The 20,324-nt window shown below is 44.6% G+C and overlaps 1 protein-coding gene across 1 annotated transcript; it reads right to left on the bottom strand.

Moving 5' to 3' along the window:
- Positions 1-19,224: 19,224 nt before the first annotated feature.
- On the bottom strand, positions 19,225-19,890 carry LOC115462661 (putative claudin-24). The gene has a single exon (XM_030192659.1). It carries the CDS (start codon positions 19,888-19,890, stop codon positions 19,225-19,227), a length of 666 nt encoding a protein of 221 aa, XP_030048519.1.
- Between the last annotated feature and the right edge of the window lie 434 nt (positions 19,891-20,324).

Genomic DNA, 20,324 nt, shown 5'->3' with positions numbered 1-20,324 from the left:
AACTTCTGGATTTCATCTCTCCATACAAACAAACAAAACATTAAAGAACTAAAAGCCTAGAATTATAATGAATTAATGTGATGATGTATTTGTCCAGTGAGGCTACTGTGTGATACTTTATACAAAAACACTTAAATCCCCCATATCACATACATATATTATAATCCAATGTTACTAACGTTGTTGAGACTTCTTATGAGTGACAAATCCTGCTCATATAGACCACCTAGAACCTTAATAGTATCTTGCCAGAGTCCCATGGTCCAGATCTCCAATTCATTTAAGTCCAAGTTAAGGTTCTTCCACAGGGGCACATAGGTAGTGACACAGGATAAAACACATCCAAGAAGGGAAAGAAAAAGTGCACAGAATTGCATCTTAACCGTGATATTTAAAGAACTGACGGGGAGAATAAGTGGGCTTGGAAGGAGCCATTTTAGCCTGAGATTGCTGGGACTTCTTATTGGAGGAAGATTACGTCTAAAGGTTTTTTGAAGACGCTATCAGTGCTTTTGTCGTTATTGTGCTGAACAATTGACTTACTGGGATTATGTAGACCTGCTACAACATTCAAGGACAAGAATTTATTTATTTAATGGAAGGACTTTTTGATACAGAAAAAGCCAATATTGAACAAATGTTGAGCAAGATACTATTAAGGTTCTAGGTGGTCTATATGAGCAGGATTTGTCACTCATAAGAAGTCTCAACAACGTTAGTAACATTGGATTATAATATATGTATGTGATATGGGGGATTTAAGTGTTTTTGTATAAAGTGTTATAGAGTAAGATGAATAAAATGTAAAATTATTTAATAACAGTGAGTACAGGTTGTTATGGAATGTTAAAAAAACGTACTTTGTTTTAAATACAATAATTTCCCGATTTGGTAGTACTGTGTGATACCCATCTCCTGTCACTGCAGGTAGCTGAAAGTGATTGTGTTGCATTCCAACATGGGCCGTGTTTTGGCTGTGGGCCTTCCTCAGGAATCCTGTTGTGGTAGATATTTTTCTCCTGGAGCTGTCATTGGGAAGCTACATTGTTTTCTAAAGAAAAGGTTGCCTATCATATTTGGCAGGCTTTTTTTTTCATGGTTCATTGCGTTGCTTGCAGGATCCCTGAGGAGCGCCTGTTGTCGAAACATGGTCCGTGTTGGGTCATAGATGTCAACGCATCATGTATTTCATCATTGGCGAATAAATTTTTGTTTTGGAAATTGAGTCCTTGGACTTGTTGGTCATCCTTGGACCAGCTTTTGGTGTCTTTCACCTTTTTGCTTGCAGTCCATGGCAGTCCTTGTCACATGTGAGATTAGAGTGCACTTGCAGGGATGTGTTCTGGGAAGGTGTGACAGCCTAACTAGGTGGCTCTAGATGCTGAGACATGTATTCTTACTTACTTACTTTGCAGTTCCAGAGTCAGACTCTAAGACAGCCTGGACCAGGAACAAGCTGATTTGTAGCAGGGAGAGCAGGCTGTGGAAGCAGAGGTGGCAGCAGAGGGCCTCCCACCACCTACAGATGCCGAGGAACAGCCAAGCCAGGAGACATCTGCAGAGGAAGAAGAGCAGCAGAAATTAGCCCTGCACCTTCCTCTCCCCCAGTGTTGGAGGATAGCTGAGGCGAGGAAAATGATGAGGGGTCACAGGGGTCACAGAGAGGAGCGTCCCATCACTAATGCCAGGTATTCAGTCTGGCCTCCAAAATCCTGCAGCAGAATCAGCTGCTGGTGGAATAGTGCCACAAAAATGTCGAGCTACTCCGCCAGACTGTGCAGCTGCAGTAGCACAAAGTAGAGGCTCAAGAGAGCAGCATGCAGATGCTGCAGGAGATGCAACAGGACTCCTGGGAGGCTTGGGACACCATTTTGATGCAATTTATGGGATTCCGGAGGGATTTGCAGGCTAACCAGAAGAGTCAGACCACCAACCATCATACCCAGCAGGACCTTCCCCCCAACTGCTACCAGGGGGGTCAGCAGTTAGCCATCACCACTCTTAGGACAGCCAACAGATGCCCATAATGTTCCCACCAGCCAGGGAGGCATGCCAGCCACCACTGCATCAAGGAGTATGAGACCAACAACCAAGTGTGGCCATCTCGGGACCATGGGTGAAAGACCAAGTGTGTCAGGGAGCAACACTGGAGCCACAAGGCTGACTCACAGTCCAGTCCTGGGTGTGATGACTGGCAGTGGAAGAGGGGCAAGCCTTATTATGTGGCCAAACTCTGCTGCAGCAGCAGAAGCAGCTGGCACTCGATGTCTCTGACATCAGTGAGGACTTGACAGGGCAGGGGTCGAACACTGCCACATCACTAGAGAGGGCTGGACCTTCTACTGGGGCTGGAGAGAGGGGCAGGAGGATTGACCACAAGCGGGGATGGGGGAGATGCAAGGGTAGCTGAGGGCAAGAGGGACATAGAGTGTGCTGTGAGGCACATCATTGTGGGGTAGTGGTGGAAGGGGTGGGCAGTGGTGTAGGTTGGGTGTGTGTATATGTTTTGGGGGGTTGGTGTGGCTGAGGGTTGGGGGAAGGGGAGGTTGGGAGCAAGGCTGTTGGGAAGGAGGGGTGAAGAGTGTGAGGGAGAGGGGAGGGGGTGCTGGTGGGTTTGTCACTATTTTTTGTCATTATTTTTCATGGAGAGGGTGGTTGATGTCTGGAGTACCCTCCCGAGGGAGGTGATGGAGAAAAAAATGGTGACAGAATTTAAAAAGGTGTGAGATGAGCATAGATGATCTCTAATTAGATAATGAATGATTAAAAAAAAAAACAATGGTTGCATGTGTGTTTGCATGTTGAGTGACACTTTAGATTGCGACTCTGGCTGTGAAGAAATAAGGCCAGTGCTGAGCAGTCTTGTACAGGACCCAGTCTTATACAGTCTGGGTCCTGTATATAGCAATCCAGTTTAGGATGGGCTGGAGAGGGCTTCAATAAATTCCAGCAATTTGGAATGTGAGGACAGTGCTGGGCAGACTTTTATGCTCTGTGTCCCACAATTGACAAGATGGATTTGGATAGGCTGAAATGGGCTTCGACGGCAATTTCAGTAGTTGTAACATAAGGACAAGGCTTGGTGGACTTCAACGGTCTATGTCCCAGAAATGCCAAAGAGACAATGATCAAGTATTTTATATTACATTCACTGTTGGTTTAATCATGACTTGATAATGCGTGTGACTTTATCTGCTGTCATTTACTATATTACTATTATGGATTTGCAAATCAACTACAACCCAGAGAACCTATACAATAATCACTATTTTAACCACTTAACATTATAGAGTACTTGAGACATTCAGTTTGGTTCTCACAGTCAAATAAGGGTAAGAACAATAAAAGGTTGCATACCCAAGATTGTATATCGAAGTGAAGGTCCCAGAAGTGCCCTTACTGTAGCTCAAAGGAGGGTCATTCTGGCAACCTTGCTCCTAAGTAGAGCTTTGCACAGTATTTATTTATTTATACATGTTTTTATATACCACCTACATGTTAATGAAAACAGTCAAAGCGATTTACAAATGAAATCACCTGCCAAAACCTTCCCTTTTCCAACCTTCTTAATAAAACCTTTAACATTTCCTGGTTACAAACATTTTTTCCCAATTCTTCACCTATCTCAGCCTAATCCCTTATTACTATCAAATATAAATGACTTGAAAACCCTGCACCTATCCCATTATATCCACTCTTCTGACATTATGGGCAAAACCAAATTTGGGGGAAGGGCTTCTCTGTCAGTCATAAGAGAGAAATGGCATATTTTGAAGGGAAGTATAAAAGGATCTGAAAAGCCAATGACCAGTGTTTTCCTTCACAAGAGAACAAGGGAAAAGGAAGCTCTTATTTCTTGGGAGCCCCAGGAGGGAGGAGAAGGTGAGCCTGACTGAGTTCAAGATGGGGTGTAGTGCAGCAGGGCAGTGTATCTGCTTGTACCTGCTTGCTACAGATTGCAGATAGCAGTCACTCCAAGCTGACTTAGCTAGAATGGGAAAAAGGAATTCCAATGGAATAAGGATGGATAGCCAAATCCTGCTTTTATAAAGCCAGGATATGGAGGTCTAAAACTGTAGTATGTCCATATGGCAAGGGGGTGTGGTCTGCACATGTTTTGGGTGGTTCTAGGAATGGGCTAAAATATGGATGTCCAACTTTGATTTCAGAAGCAGAAGGGACACCCATGTCAGAAGTGTAGCCAGGTTGGGAGGAGGGGGGGGGGGGGTGAGCAGACAGTGGATGGCATTCATCCCAGAGTACTGATAGAACTGAAAAATGAACTTGCAGAGCTATTGTTAGTAATATGTAATTTATCCTTAAAATTGAGCCTGGTACCGGAAGATTGGAGGGTGACTAATGTAACGCCGATTTTTTAAAAAGGTTCCAGAGGAGATCCGGGAAATTATGGACCGGTGAGTCTGATGTCGGTGCAGGGCAAAATGGTAAAGACCATTATAAAAAACAAAATTACAGAGCATATTCAAAAGCATGGATTAATGAGGATAAACTAACATGGATTTAGTGAAGGGAAATCTTGCCTTACCAATCTACTACATTTCTTTGAAGGAGTGAACAAACATGTGGCTAAAATTGAACCGGTTGATATTGTGTATCTGGATTTTCAGAAGGCGTTTGACAAAGTACCTCATGAAAGACTCCAGAGGAAATTGGAGAGTCAAGGGATAGGAGGTAGTTTTCTATTCTGGATTAAAAACTGGGTAAAAGATAGAAAACAGAGAGTAAGATTAAATGGTCAGTATTCTCAATGGAGAAGGGTAGTTAGTGGGGTACCCCAGGGGTTTGTGCTGGGACTGCTGCTTTTTAACATATTTATAAATGACCTAGAGATGGGGGTAACTAGTGAGGTAATTAAATTTGCTGATGACTACTACTACTTAGCATTTCTATAGCGCTGCCAGGGTTACGCAGCGCTGTACAAGTTTAGCATGGGGAAGGACAGTCCCTGCTCAAGAGAGCTTACAATCTAAAGGTTACAAACTATGTAGTCAGTGTAGGTAACTTACAACTTATGTGGTCAGTGTAGATAGCTTACAATCTAAAGGTTACAACTATGTAGTCAGTGTAGGTAACATGAATGGGGAAGGTGGTTAGGCGCCAAAAGCAAGGGAGAAGAGATGGACTTTGAGTAAGGACTTGAAGATGGGCAGGGAGGGCGCATGGCGTATGGGCTCGGGAAGTCTGTTCCAGGCATAAGGTGATGCGAGGCAGAAGGGGCGGAGTCTGGAGTTAGCGGTGGTAGAGAACGGTACAGATAGAAGTGATTTGTCCTGAGAGCGGAGGTTGCGGGTGGGAACATATGGGGAGAGGAGGGTAGAGAGGTAAAGGGGGGCTGCAGATTGAGTGCACTTGAAGGTCAATAGGAGAAGCTTGAACTGTATATGGTAGTGGATCGGGAGCCAGTGAAGCAACTTGAGGAGAGGGGTGATATGAGAGTATCGGTTCACGCGGTAGATAAGACGTGCAGCGGAATTTTGGACAGATTGAAGGGGGGATAGATGGCTAAGTGGGAGGCCAGCGAGAAGAAGGTTGCAATAGTCAAGACGAGAGGTAACGAGCGAGTGGACGAGGGTTCGGGTGGTCTGTTCAGAGAGGAATGGGCGAATTTTGCTAATATTATAGAGGAAGAAGTGACAGGTCTTAGCTTTCTGCTGGATATGGGCAGAGAAGGAGAGGGAGGAGTCGAAGATGACTCCGAGATTGCGGGCTGAAGAGACGGGGAGGATGAGGGCATTGTCAACAGAGACGGAAAGTGGGGGTAGAGGAGAAGAGGGTTTGGGTGGAAAGACAAGGAGCTCGGTCTTTGCCATGTTCAGTTTCAGATGCTGGTTGGACATCCAGGCAGCGATGTCTGAGAGGCAGGCCGAATCTTTGGCCTGGGTTTCGACTGTGATGTCGGGAGTGGAGAGATAAAGCTGGGTGTCATCAGCATAGAGATGGTACTGGAAACCATGTGATGAGATCAGCGAGCCCAGGGAGGAGGTGTAGATCGAGAAAAGAAGTGGTCCAAGGACAGATCCTTGAGGAACCCCAACAGAGAGCGGGATGGGGGTGGAAGAAGAGCCATTAGAAAATACTCTGAAGGTGCGTTGGGAAAGGTACGAAGAGAACCAGGAGAGGACGGAGTCCTGGAACCCGAATGAGGACAGTGTGTCAAGAAGTAAATTATGATTAACGGTGTCAAAGGCGGCCAATAGGTCGAGGAGGATGAGGATGGAATAGTGACCTTTGGATTTTGCAAGGAACAGGTCATTGCAGACTTTAGAGAGTGCTGTTTCTGTCGAGTGTAGTGGGCGAAAGCCAGATTGAAGCAGATCGAGGACGGTCTGAGAAGAGAGGAAATCAAGGCAGCGGCTGTGGACAGCGCGTTCAAGCAATTTGGAGAGGAAGGGTAGAAGAGAGATGGGGCGGTAGTTGGAGGGACAGGTGGGGTCAAGTGAAGGTTTTTTGAGAAGTGGTGTGACTACAGCATGCTTGAAGGTGTCAGGGACAGTAGCAGTGGAGAGAGAGAGGTTGATGATGTGACAGATTGAGGGGATAACTGTAGGAGAGATGTTGTTAAGCAGATTGGTGGGAATGGGATCAGAGGAACAGGTGGTGCACTTAGAGGAAGATGACACAAAGTTATTCAAAGTCGTTAAATCGCGGGAGGATTGTGAAAAATTACAAGAGGACCTTACAAGACTGGGAGACTGGGCGTCTAAATGGCAGATGACGTTTAATGTGAGCAAGTACAAAGTGATGCATGTGAGAAAGAGGAACCCGAATTATAGCTACGTCATGCAAGGTTCCACGTTAGGAGTCACAGACCAAGAAAGGGATCTAGGTGTCGTCATTGATGATACGTTGAAACCTTCTGCTCAGTGTGCTGCTGCAGCTAAGAAAGCAAATAGAATGTTGGGTATTATTAGGAAAGGAATGGAAAACAAAAATGAAGATGTTATAATGCCTTTGTATCACTCCATGGTGCAACCGCACCTCGAATATTGTGTTCAATTCTGGTCGCCGTATCTCAAAAAAGATATAGTGAAATTAGAAAAGGTGCAGAGAAGGGCAACGAAAATGATAAAGGGGATGGGATGACTTCCCTATGAGGAAAGGCTAAAGCTGCTAGGGCTCTTCAGCTTGGAGAAAAGGCAGCTGAGGGGAGATTTTGTTTTGGTTACATTTGTACCCCATGCTTTCCCACTCATGGCAGGCTCAATGGGGCTTACATGGGGCAATGGAGGGTTAAGTGACTTGCCCAGAGTCACAAGGAGCTGCCTGTGCCTGAAGTGGGAATCAAACTCAGTTCCTCCATTCCCCAGGACCAAAGTCCACCACTCTAACTACTAGGCCACTCCTCCACATAGAGGTCTATGAAATAATGAGTTGAGTTGAATGGGTAGATGTGAAGCGTCTGTTTACGCTTTCCAAAAATACTAGGACTAGGGGGCATGCGATGAAGCTACAATGTAGTAAATTTAAAATGAATCAGAGAAAATGTTTCTTTACTCAACGTGTAATTAAACTCTAGAACTCATTGCCAAAGAATGTGGCAAAGGAAGTTAGCTTAGCGGAGTTTTAAAAAGGTTTGGACGGCTTCCTAAAGGAAAAGTCCATAGACCATTATTAAATGGACTTGGGGAAGATCCACTATTTCTGGGATAAGCAGTATAAAATGTGTTGTACTTTTGGGGGATCTTGTCAGGTATTTGTGACCTGGATTGGCCACTGTTGGAAACAGGATGCTGGGCTTGATGGACCTTTGGTCTTTCCCAATATGGCAATACTTATGTACTTATGCACTGGCACTTAATTGAAATGCAACAGACCATGTCAAAAAAGGCGCCTTCACTGTCAGAAGTCCATTTGGGGGTGTGGCCGCTCCCCTGGCTACCCACCTAGCTACGTCTCTGACCTATGTCCAAAAAGATGGACACACATATTTAGACCTGATACTTGGCATGTCCAGATTACAGAACAATGCTCCAATTAAATAGCTCTCTACTGGAGGGAGTAAAGGAAGTCACAGTAGGTATTGTTGTATCCCTGGAAAGTTCACAATAAAAAGAAAAGAAAGAAAGAAAGAAAATCATAAATGGCTGTAATGTAATTTAATTCTCTGACCTGGTTCTCAGCCAGTTGCTCTAACTATTAGGCTACTCCTCCATTTTATAATATGGATGTTCCTATGCTGCCACAAAAACATCCATATTCCTTGTTTTTCCCTCTTCATAGTTTGGACATTTCAGTTTGTAAAATGGATGTTCAGGTTTTCCATTGCTTATATATTTTAGAATTGGCTGCTTGTAGGAAGATTCTGTTCTAAAATACATGAGAAATTGATGTCCATGTGCGATGTACTGACTTGGACGTCCTTTCTAAAATTTGTCGCCATACATTCTTGATTTTGGGGGTCACCATATAAAACTTTTGTTTGCGCTCTACCTATTGCTCCAGTTTTGGTCTTGAATTTTGTTCCATTTATCTGACAAGACCCCTTTATGGCAATTCTATAACAGGGCCCTCACATTTATGCACCATTTGAGTATGTTAGTGTACAGAATACTGTCACTTTCACAGGTAAGTGCACACTAACTCGCATAAGTACATAAGTACATAAGTAGTGCCATACTGGGAAAGACCAAAGGTCCATCTAGCCCAGCATCCTGTCACCGACAGTGGCCAATCCAGGTCAAGGGCACCTGGCACGCTCCCCAAACGTAAAAACATTCCAGACAAGTTATACCTAAAAATGAGGAATTTTTCCAGTCCATTTAATAGCGGTCTATGGACTTGTCCTTTAGGAATCTATCTAACCCCTTTTTAAACTCCGTCAAGCTAACCGCCCGTACCACGTTCTCCGGCAATGAATTCCAGAGTCTAATTACACGTTGGGTGAAGAAAAATTTTCTCCGATTCGTTTTAAATTTACCACACTGTAGCTTCAACTCATGCCCTCTAGTCCTAGTATTTTTGGATAGCGTGAACAGTCGCTTCACATCCACCCGATCCATTCCACTCATTATTTTATACACTTCTATCATATCTCCCCTCAGCCGTCTCTTCTCCAAGCTGAAAAGCCCTAGCCTTCTCAGCCTCTCTTCATAGGAAAGTCGTCCCATCCCCACTATCATTTTCGTCGCCCTTCGCTGTACCTTTTCCAATTCTACTATATCTTTTTTGAGATACGGAGACCAGTACTGAACACAATACTCCAGATGCGGTCGCACCATGGAGCGATACAACGGCATTATAACATCCGCACACCTGGACTCCATACCCTTCCTAATAACACCCAACATTCTATTCGCTTTCCTAGCCGCAGCAGCACACTGAGCAGAAGGTTTCAGCGTATCATCGACGACGACACCCAGATCCCTTTCTTGATCCGTAACTCCTAACGCGGAACCTTGCAAGACGTAGCTATAATTCGGGTTCCTCTTACCCACATGCATCACTTTGCACTTGTCAACATTGAACTTCATCTGCCACTTGCACGCCCATTCTCCCAGTCTCGCAAGGTCCTCCTGTAATCGTTCACATTCCTCCTGCGACTTGACGACCCTGAATAATTTTGTGTCATCGACGAATTTAATTACCTCACTAGTTATTCCCATCTCTAGGTCATTTATAAATACATTAAAAAGCAACGGACCCAGCACAGACCCCTGCGGGACCCCACTAACTACCCTCCTCCACTGAGAATACTGGCCACGCAATCCTACTCTCTGCTTCCTATCTTTCAACCAGTTCTTAATCCATAATAATACCCTACCTCCGATTCCATGACTCTGCAATTTCTTCAGGAGTCTTTCGTGCGGCACTTTGTCAAACACCTTCTGAAAATCCAGATATACAATATCAACCGGCTCCCCATTGTCCACATGTTTGCTTACCCCCCTCAAAAAAATGCATTAGATTGGTGAGGCAAGACTTCCCTTCACTAAATCCGTGCTGACTTTGTCTCATCAGTCCATGTTTTTGTATATGCTCTGCAATTTTATTCTTAATAATAGCCTCCACCATCTTGCCCGGCACCGACGTCAGACTCACCGGTCTATAATTTCCCGGATCTCCTCTGGAACCTTTCTTAAAAATCGGAGTAACATTGGCTACCCTCCAGTCTTCCGGTATTACACTCGATTTTAGGGACAGATTGCATATTTCTAACAGTAGCTCCGCAAGTTCATTTTTTAGTTCTATTAATACTCTGGGATGAATACCATCAGGTCCCGGTGATTTACTACTCTTCAGCTTGCTGAACTGACCCATTACATCCTCCAAGGTTACAGAGAATTTGTTTAGTTTCTCCGACTCCCCCGCTTCAAATATTCTTTCCGGCACCGGTGTCCCCCCCAAATCCTCCTCGGTGAAGACCGAAGCAAAGAATTCATTTAATTTCTCCGCTACGGCTTTGTCCTCCTTGATCGCCCCTTTAACACCATTTTCGTCCAGCGGCCCAACCGACTCTTTGGCCGGTTTCCTGCTTTTAATGTATCTAAAAAAGTTTTTACTATGTATTTTTGCTTCCAACGCTAATTTCTTCTCAAAGTCCTTTTTTGCCCTCCTTATCTCCGTTTTGCATTTGGCTTGGCATTCCTTATGATCTATCCTGTTACTTTCAGTTGGTTCTCTTCTCCACTTTCTGAAGGATTGTTTTTTGGCTCTAATGATTTCCTTTATCTTACTGTTTAGCCACGCCGGCTGACGTTTAGTCTTTTTTCCCTTTTTTCTAATACGTGGAATATATTTGTCCTGAACCTCCAGGATGGTGTTTTTAAACAGCATCCACGCCTGATGCAAGTTTTTTTACTCTGCGAGCTGCTCCTTTCAGTCTTTTTTTCACCATTTTTCTCATTTTGTCGTAATCACCTTTTCTATAGTTAAACGCTAGCGTACTTGATTTCCTAGTTTCACTTCCTTCAATGCCAATATCAAAACCGATCATATTATGATCACTGTTATCAAGCGGCCCTCGTATCGTTACCCCCTGCACTAGATCATGAGCACCACTAAGGACTAAGTCTAGTATTTTTCCTTCTCTTGTCGGCTCCTGAACTAGCTGTTCCATGAAGCTGTCCTTGATTTCATCAAGAAATCTTATGTCCCTTGCGTGTACAGATGTTACATTAACCCAGTCTATATGCGGGTAATTGAAATCCCCCATTATTATTGTGTTGCCCAGTTTGTTTGCGTCCCTGATTTCCTTTAACATTTCCGCATCCGTCTGTTCGTCCTGGCCAGGCGGACGGTAGTACACTCCTATCACTATCCTTTTCCCCTTTGCACATGGAATTTCAATCCACAGTGATTCCAAGGAGTGTTTTGCTTCCTGCAGAATTTTCAATCTATTTGATTCAAGGCTCTCGTTAATATACAATGCTACCCCTCCACCAATCCGATTCACCCTATCACTACGATATAATTTGTACCCCGGTATGACAGTGTCCCACTGGTTATCCTCCTTCCACCAGGTCTCAGAGATGCCTATTATATCTAATTTTTCATTTAGTGCAATATATTCTAACTCCCCCATCTTATTTCTTAGGCTCCTGGCATTCGCATAAGTGACAGCAAAATCCCTAAGCGCTGTGCTGTATGGGTGCGCATAAATGGCATAGAGCAGCATGCAAGGGGTGGCATTTTCATGGCTGGAGCACAGATGGTGCAGCCACTTGAGTGCACCATTTACAGAATGCTGTAAGTTACATTTATGTGCCCACAGATATGACAGGTCTATGGTCTATGCCTGGTGTAATTATGGGCACCTACATTTTATGTGCCCATGGTTTCACAGTCTGGGGCCCAGATGCTCAGCATTGGGGTGCCTAAAATCTAGGTGCTCCCTTATAGAATTCCCCCTTTGTTTTTTCAGGTTCTCTGCTGTGCTATGTTAGGCTTTTAAGGAGGCAGGCGTCCTTGTATATGTAAACTGGAGGAGTAGCGTAATGGTTAGTGCAGTAGCTTGACAATCTGGGGAACCGAGTTCAATTCCTACTGCAGCTCTTTGTGACTCTGGACAAGTTACTTAACCCATTGGTGGCATACCAAGGGCGGTACGCCCCGGGTGCAGGCAGCAAGGGGATCCACGGAGTAGCTGTGCGGCTGTCGGCTCCACTGGTTTCAGGGTAAGCAGAATGCCTTTTTAATTGGGGACCCCAAGCTCCACCCCTAACCTCAAGCTCCGCCCCAGCATCTCCCCTTACCTACCATCTCATAGTTCCCCATGGTGTCCAGCATCTCTTTCCTTCCCTACATCAAACCCCTCTCTATGGTGTCCAGCATTTCTTTCATTCTCTGTCTCTCAACTCCCCCTTCCTCCATAGTGTTCAGCATTTCTTTCATTCTCTATCTCTCAACTCCCCCTTCCTCCATAGTGTTCAGCATTTCTCTCTTTCCATTCCTCTCAACCACTACCTCCCCCCCCCCCCACATAAGAACATAAGAATAGCCATATTGGGTCAAACCAATGGTTCATCTAGCCCAGTATCCTTCTTCCAACAGTGGCCAATCCAGGTCACAAGTACCTGGCAGAAACCCAATTAGTAGCAACATTCCATGCTACCAATAGCAGACTATGGATTTTTCCTCCAGAAACTTGTCCAAACCTTATTTAAACCCAGATGCACTAACTGCTGTTACCACGTCCTCCAGCAATGAGTTCTAGAGCTTAACTATTCTTTGAGTGAAAAAAATATTTCCTTCTATTTCTTTTAAAAGTATTTCCATGTTTTGGTCACTATATCTTTTTTTGAACTAGGGTGACCAGAATTGAACGCAATACTCAAGGTGAAGTCATACCATGGAACGATACAGAGGCATTATAATATTCTTGGTCTTATTTTGCATCCCTATCCTAATAATTCTTAGCATCCTGTTTGCTTTTTTGTGTGCTGCCGCAAACTGGGCAGAAAAGTCCTGCATATTTTCTACACTGACACCTAGATCTTTTTCTTGAGTACTGACTCCTAAGGTGGACCCTAGCATCAGGAAACTATGATTTGGATTATTCTTCCCAATGTGCATTTGTCCACATTAAAATTCATCTGCCATTTGGAAGCCCAGTCTTCCAGTTTCCTAAGGTCATCCTGCAATTTTTCACAATCCGCATTTGTTTTGACAACTTTGTACCACCTGCAAATTTAATTACCTCATTCATCATTCCATTCTTGCTTTGTTCCTCGTCTTCAATAAAAATGATCTAATATAATAAAACGCACCGTGAACGTTCTAATGAGGACAACGTTCTGTGAAGCCCTGAAGCCCTGAAGCCATGCCCTGAAGCCATCTGACGTCACTGAAGCTGTAGGGTTCGTGGATTCGTGGTGTGAAGCCTCCCTTCAAGCCAGCCAGCCAGCCGTCTCTGCCCCGCCCTCGCGACAAAACAAACAAATCCGGAAGCGAAACGTCAGGGAAGGAGGCGGCGCTCCCGACGTCTAGCCTTCCCTTCGCTGTGTTCCGCCTTCAAAATAAGGCGGAACACAGCGAAGGGAAAGCTACACGTCGGGAGCGCCGCCTCCTTCCCTGACGCTTCGCTGCCGGAAACGCCACGGAGGTAAATTGAAAAAGAAGAAAAAACAAAACAAAACGATGCATGGATGCGAAGGGGGGACATGGATGCGAAGGGGGGGAGGAGAAGAGGGCGGGCCAGGCTGGGACATGGGATAGAGAGGAGCATGGATGCGAGGGGGGGGGTCATGGAAGGGAGAGAGGGGACTTGCTGGAAAAGGATGAATGGAGGCGGCAGGGGACAGAGGAGCATGGATGGGCATGGATTGCGAGGGCAGGGCTCAGGGAGAGAGGGGAATTGCTGGAAATGGATGAATGGAGGGGGCAGGGGACAGAGGAGCATGGATTGGGAGGGCAGGACTCAGGGAGAGAGGGAAATTGCTGGCTAGGGATGAATAGAGGAGACAGATGGGCATGGATGGATATGGATTGCAGGGCAGGCCTCAGGGAGAGAGGGCAATTGCTGGATAGGGATGAATGGAGGGGCCAGGTGACAAAGGAGCATGGATGGGCATGGATTGGAAGGGCAGGACTCAGGGAGAGGGGAAATGCTGGATAGGGATGAATGGAGGGAACAGATGGGCATGGATGGATATGGATTGCAGGGCAGGCCTCAGGCAGAGAGGGAAAATGCTGGATAGGGATGAATGGAGGGGGCAGGTGACAGAGAAACATGGATGGGCATGGATTGGGAGGGCAGGGCTCAGGGAGAGAGGGGAATTGCTGGAAAGGGATGAATGGAGGGGGCAGGGGACAGAGGAGCATGGATGGGCATTGATTGGGAGGGCAGGGCTCAGGGAGAGAGGGGAATTGCTGGAAAAGGATGAATGGAGGGGCCAGGGGACAGATGGCCATGGATTGGGAGGGCACGGCTCACACTCTCTCTCTGATATACAATGTCTTTCTGACTCTCACTCTCACACACTCTGTCTCACACTGTATCACATTCACTCTCTATGTGCCACACAGTCACTCACACACTCGCTTGGTCTCATACACTCACTCAAACAGAGAATCTGTGTCTCACACACACTCTCTCTCTCGCCCACACACACACACTCTCTCTCACACTGTGTCTCACATACACACTTGCACACACTCTCATTCTCACACACACACTCTCTCACAAACACACTCACACCCAGACTCACTCTCTCTCACACACACTCACACTTTCACTCTGACTCTCAAACAGTCACTCTCACATACACTCTCCCAAACATACACACTCCGAGGAAAACCTTGCTAGCGCCCGTTTCATTTGTGTCAGAAACGGGCCTTTTTTACTAGTTTAATTATAAATATGTTGAATAGCACTGGTCCCAGTACAGAAGCCTGCGGCACTCCACTATTCATAGTGTCCAGCATTTCTCTCCTTCCCCAACCTCTCCCTCCCCCAGTGGTCTCCAGCATCTTTCTCCTTCCTTCTACTTCCCTTGCGACGTGTTTATTACTTTACTTACCTCCCCCAGGGTGGCAGTGCTCCAACCGGCATAACATCGAAAGCACCAGGGTCGGTGGGTGGGCATGGGGCATTGAGCCTATGTGCAGGCTCAAGGCCTGCCAGCTTGTGACCTCACTGAAACAAGAAATGTGCAGATGCTCAAGGCCCCTTGCCTGCTGGCCCAAATGCTTTTGGTGAATGCAGGTTGGAGCGTCACTGCCCCAAGGGAGGGATGTAAGGAAGGAAACACTTTGGGGGTGGGGAGAGGTGGAGAGAAGGACAATTTGGGGTATACCATTGCACCATGGTTCTCTTATTCTGAGGCTTATGGCCATTTTATAAAGAAAAACAGGAGGTAATTCTATAAGGAATGATCTAAACTTAGGCAGCAAATATGTACATAAATGCTGGTATTCTTTTTATTTATTTATTTATAGTTTCAAATTTACATCAAGAAAATACACTTGATATAGAAAACATTATTTCAATTAAACAGAAAGAATATATTCAGAATAATATAAATTATTTAAGTTGCTCAAGTCCACATTAGTCTGGATCCAAGAGTTCAAAAAGAGGTTTCAAGTAAACAATTCAAAATTATGTTTAATTAGTTAGGACAACAGTGATTTATATTCTATTGTGCTCCTTCCGTTTGTTTTGAGGCTATGAAAGCTGATAATTGCGCAGGTTCCAGGAAAACATATTTAATAGTATTGTATTTCACAATACATTTACTCGGGAACCTTAGGTAGAACGAGCCGCCAAGTGCAAGGACTGCCGATTTCAGCAACAAACATTGTTTTCTCTTAATCTGAGTTTGTCTGCAGACATCAGGGCAGTGGCGTTCCTAAGGGGGGGGGCGGTGGGTGCGGTCCGCCCCAGGTGCACGCCGCCGCTGGGGGGGGGGGTGCCGCACGTGCCTGTCCTTCGTTCGATCCATGCTCCCTCTGCCCCGGTTCTGTTCCGGGGCAGAGGGAGCATGGAATGAACGAAGGACAGGCACGCATGGCACCCCCCCCCCAGCGGCATGCACCCCGGGGGGGGTTCTTTCACCGAGGGGGTGTCCTTTCGCTGGGGGGGGGCGCTGCACCTGGGGGGCGGGGCGCATCGGCAATCCGCCCCGGGTGTCAGCCCCCCTAGGAACGCCACTGCATAAGGGAACATTAATATCTTTTTTCCTAAGAAACGTTTTTCTTTATTTTTAAAGAACAAACGGAAGAGCCAGTTTTTATCAGGTAATAAAGCAACTGTGGCCACCAAGGTGGCCACAGTAGCTTGTTCTGAATCCAAAGATTCCAGGAAATCTGTAAGATTCGTTAGACTCCTTTCCAGTTGCTCAGTAGTTGTTCGTTGAGGACGGTAATATATTTGAGTGAATGGTGGTAATTGATCAGCAGGAATCTCTAAGTTTTCCTTTAAATATCTTTTTAGCATTTCAAACTGTGTCACCAATTTCACTTAAGGAAGACTAACAAATCTTAAGTTTTGTAGTCTCATATGAGGAGTGGCCTAGTGGTTAGGGTGGTGGACTTTGGTCCTGAGGAACTGAGTTCAATTCCCACTTCAGGCACAGGCAGCTCCTTGTGACTCTGGGCAAGTCACTTAACCCTCCATTGCCCAATGTAAGCTGCATTGAGCCTGCCATGAGTGAGAAAGCACAGGGTACAAATGTAACAAAAAAATAAAAATCATGTAATTCAGACCTATACCTCAGATTTGTAATATCTTTGATTAAAGTAAGTTGTACTGTCTCTAAGTGAACCATTTTGCTCTCCACTTTCTCCACACGTTTTATCAATAACTCTGCATTAATTTCATTCTTGTCTATTCTTTTTTCCAAAGTTGTAATATTTCAGGACTGTTTATTAGACTGTTGAAGAAAAACGTATGGGACTGAGAAATCAAGTCCCATAGCGATTCTAATGTTACCTCTGTCGGCTTTCTCATGAACTCTGTAAGCTCGCCCATTTGAAGTTCCTGGGTTTCCACCTGTTCAAAGCCTTGCTCCTCCACAATTGAACCTCCAGGGCCGCTTGTTCTGTGGAACTCCAATGATTCCACCATCTCTTGTCCCTCCGATGGATCTCCAGACACTCCTCTAGCGTCGGGGCCCCTAGCGGCTTTCGTCGTAGACCCCATTGCCTCTACGGAGGGAGAGCTAGTCCACTGGGGCTGTGGAGGCGGAGCACGAACGTCGGGGCTCAGAGTGACATCGAGTCTGGTGTGTGCCGACATTTCCTCCAGTCCGTCGGCCCTCACCATGGAACTGCTCCCGGTGACAGTTTCTCGCTGTTGCGAAGGTCCCAGACATCGGTCCATTGGACCCACAGGTAAAGTGGTAGGCATCTGGGGAGTCCTTGTAGATGCTTTACCATGGCGTTTAGGCATGTTCAGCAGGAAATGGATCTAGGACCTTCAGCGTCCTAGCTAAATGCCGCCATCTTGGATCTCCTAAATGCTGGTATTCTGCTTATTTACATGCATATTTGTGGACACAGATACTACTACTACTACTTAACATTTCTAAAGCGCTACTAGGGTTACGCAGCGCTGTACAATTTAACATAGGACAGTCCCTGCTCAAAGAGCTTACAATCTAAAGGACAAGTGAACAGTCAGATACATAACAATAACCAGTTACACACTATTCTGTAAAGGTGCACTAGCACATACTTTGTAGATGGGTGTTCACATGGGTGGAGCCTGGATAGAGCATGAGCAGAGGCTCACAGTTATATGTGTAGCATATAGATTACTATAATTTACAAGTATATGTCTCAAATCAGGATGCAAAGGCACCTTCTTTCCATTATAGAATAGGTTCCAAATAGGTGTCCTCCCGGTACCCTGTATAGAATTGCCGTCATGGAGGACTAAAGTGTCTTTTAAAAATAGCTTCACAAAGCTGCTGAAATTGTGGCTATAATGCAGCCATGTACATTTATACCTGCTCAGGAACTGGTGTCAGTGTACATGGCTGAAGTACACATGTTGTCTATGCATGCACTTCCTGACTCCACTCATGCTTCACCCAAACAATGGCTTCTGAAAACACATGGGTCACGTGTGTCATTGTGCATACTTTTATGTGTGAGAGTTCATGTGAAAAGTCATATATAAAATTACCCCTAAATGCCTTATTGCTACATTATGTGACTTGTAAGGGCCACTATTTCATGGAGTGTTAACATGTTACAGCTACAGCACTGTTCTAATGGCTAGTAATATTAATGCAACTACTAGCACATTATATATTTATAGTAAGTAACAGTGGTTTTTAACAAATGCATTGCATGTAGAAGAAATATTTATACAAATAAATCCTATATTTGTAAAATGCATTTTACTGTTGATATTAGCACCACAATAAATCACAGACATTTGGAAATGGGACTAAGTACTTTTCCAACTTGCTTTTTGAATTGGTTTCTGTTCTGGGTTTTGCTTCAAATGCCAAGCAACAACAACAACAACAAAAACCCCAAACACACAGATTACACCATGCCTCTCTGCTTTCCAAGTGCTTTGTGGTACAAGGACCTTTATTTAACAAAATCATTTTTAGCTGGTACATTATCTTTTTCCTTTTGCACTAATTTCATAAACCAGTGCTCAGTACAGAAGGATAAGGACAGCAGCTCAGAAGTGCAGTGATGACTGGTTACTCTTAGCAGGTGAGTGCAGCATGGGGTGGTATCATTCTTTTGAGGTGTCTACAGGACTGCCGAAAGCACAGCAATTCCGACTCCAACTCCATTCTAAAGCACAGCTCCCTTTAAAAGGTGAGTTGCAAGACTTTGCTAGGATGAGGATAATTCAGAGAGTTCCTCCTTTATTAAAATGAGTGTAGCAAGAATAACTGGGGGTATTCAATTGCAAACAATAAAGAAATGACACGCTTCTGAATTGTAGCAGGTAGGTTGCTAGGTAAGGACAAATCAATAGGTATCAGGTTTCTTTAATTAACACCTAGAACAACATGGAGATTTATTTCTTGATATCAAATTATTTAGGGAACTACTATAATTATTTAAAAAAATTTAAAAACCAACCAACAAAACAAGGAGAATGTTAACACTATTTAAATATTGACAGTTTTAATGTCCTGCATTCTGCCAGAAATATAGCCTCAAACGTACTTGCGGAAAGCATTTGAGATGTTAAAGATTAACATGAAATGAATCAATTAAGTAACATATAATGCTACAATCATTGTTGGAATGAGCTTGCTGTGTTTGCACTGCATTGTTATCTTTCTTAGAGTCTTAGATGTTCAGGTCAGGATATTTTGGTTGCAGGTTTAGACAGGGATCTTGCAACTCTGTGGGCACATAATGCACAGAAGATGGTTGTTGGAAATCAGGAGAACAGGCTGTGCAAATAAGCAATGTGCCACCAAATACAAGGAAGAATCCTCCAAACCATCCCATAAAGAGTGCTTCCCCAAACTCCCACCTGGGGACAATCTCTGGAATGGTCTCATCCCAAAATTCCTGCACGGTAATATACGCAATCCAGGAAACTGGGGTTAGAGTTGTAAGTCCGGATATCCAGAAGAATATCCCTCCAAGAAGCAGCAGCCGTTTCTTGAGTTCCTGTCTTCTTTCTTCAAACTTTAAACAGTCCAAACCAAGGCTTGAGGTTAAGAGGCCAAGAACTCCCAATCCATTGGCTAAAAACATCAAAATTCTTGATATCCTGAGCTCTGAAGGAAGAGACAAAAATGAATCATACTCCTTACATTGTATTGCTCCCTCATCTTGGACTACGCAAACTTGCCAGAGCCCCATGGTCCAGATCTCCAATTCATTTAAGTCCAAGTTGAGGTTCTTCCACAGAGGCACATAGGTAGTGATACAGGATAATATCCATCCACACATAGTTAATAAAAGTCCACCTAGTTGTATGTTAGTCTTGCTTAATAAAGCCATTTTATCAATGCACTTAAAACAGCAAAGATATTTTCCTCAGTCACAACTGCTATCTGTTGTGGCTGATGCTACAGTGTTCATCTTATTCCTTTGTTGCTTGGAATATAACCTTTTGGTATTAACCCCTTGCAAGCTCTGAAATGTGTTTTTGTTCTTCTCGAATATAAAGTTTCGTGTGGGGGCTACGGCCTCTGCCAGGACCACGAGTTAAGTTTGTGATAAGGATTTGATCTGTTACCTTTCAATTTGCTAAGTAAAATTATATCCCAATGCCGGATGATTACAAGCCTGAGGATGAACAAAGAAGGCTCTATGACCCCTCACCCTAAAACACAACAGAAATCTTTGTGCTTTAATATGGATTAATTAGATTTTAAGTGGTGATAACAAAAACCAGCTCTGTCTGCAACAGGACTTCATTGTAATAGCTAAAT

This window comes from Microcaecilia unicolor, chromosome 2, assembly GCF_901765095.1.
Source record: "Microcaecilia unicolor chromosome 2, aMicUni1.1, whole genome shotgun sequence".
Classification (NCBI taxonomy): Eukaryota; Metazoa; Chordata; class Amphibia; order Gymnophiona; family Siphonopidae; genus Microcaecilia; species Microcaecilia unicolor.
The sequence above is the reverse complement of the archived record's forward strand: the minus strand, read 5'-3'. Positions and strand labels throughout refer to the sequence as shown.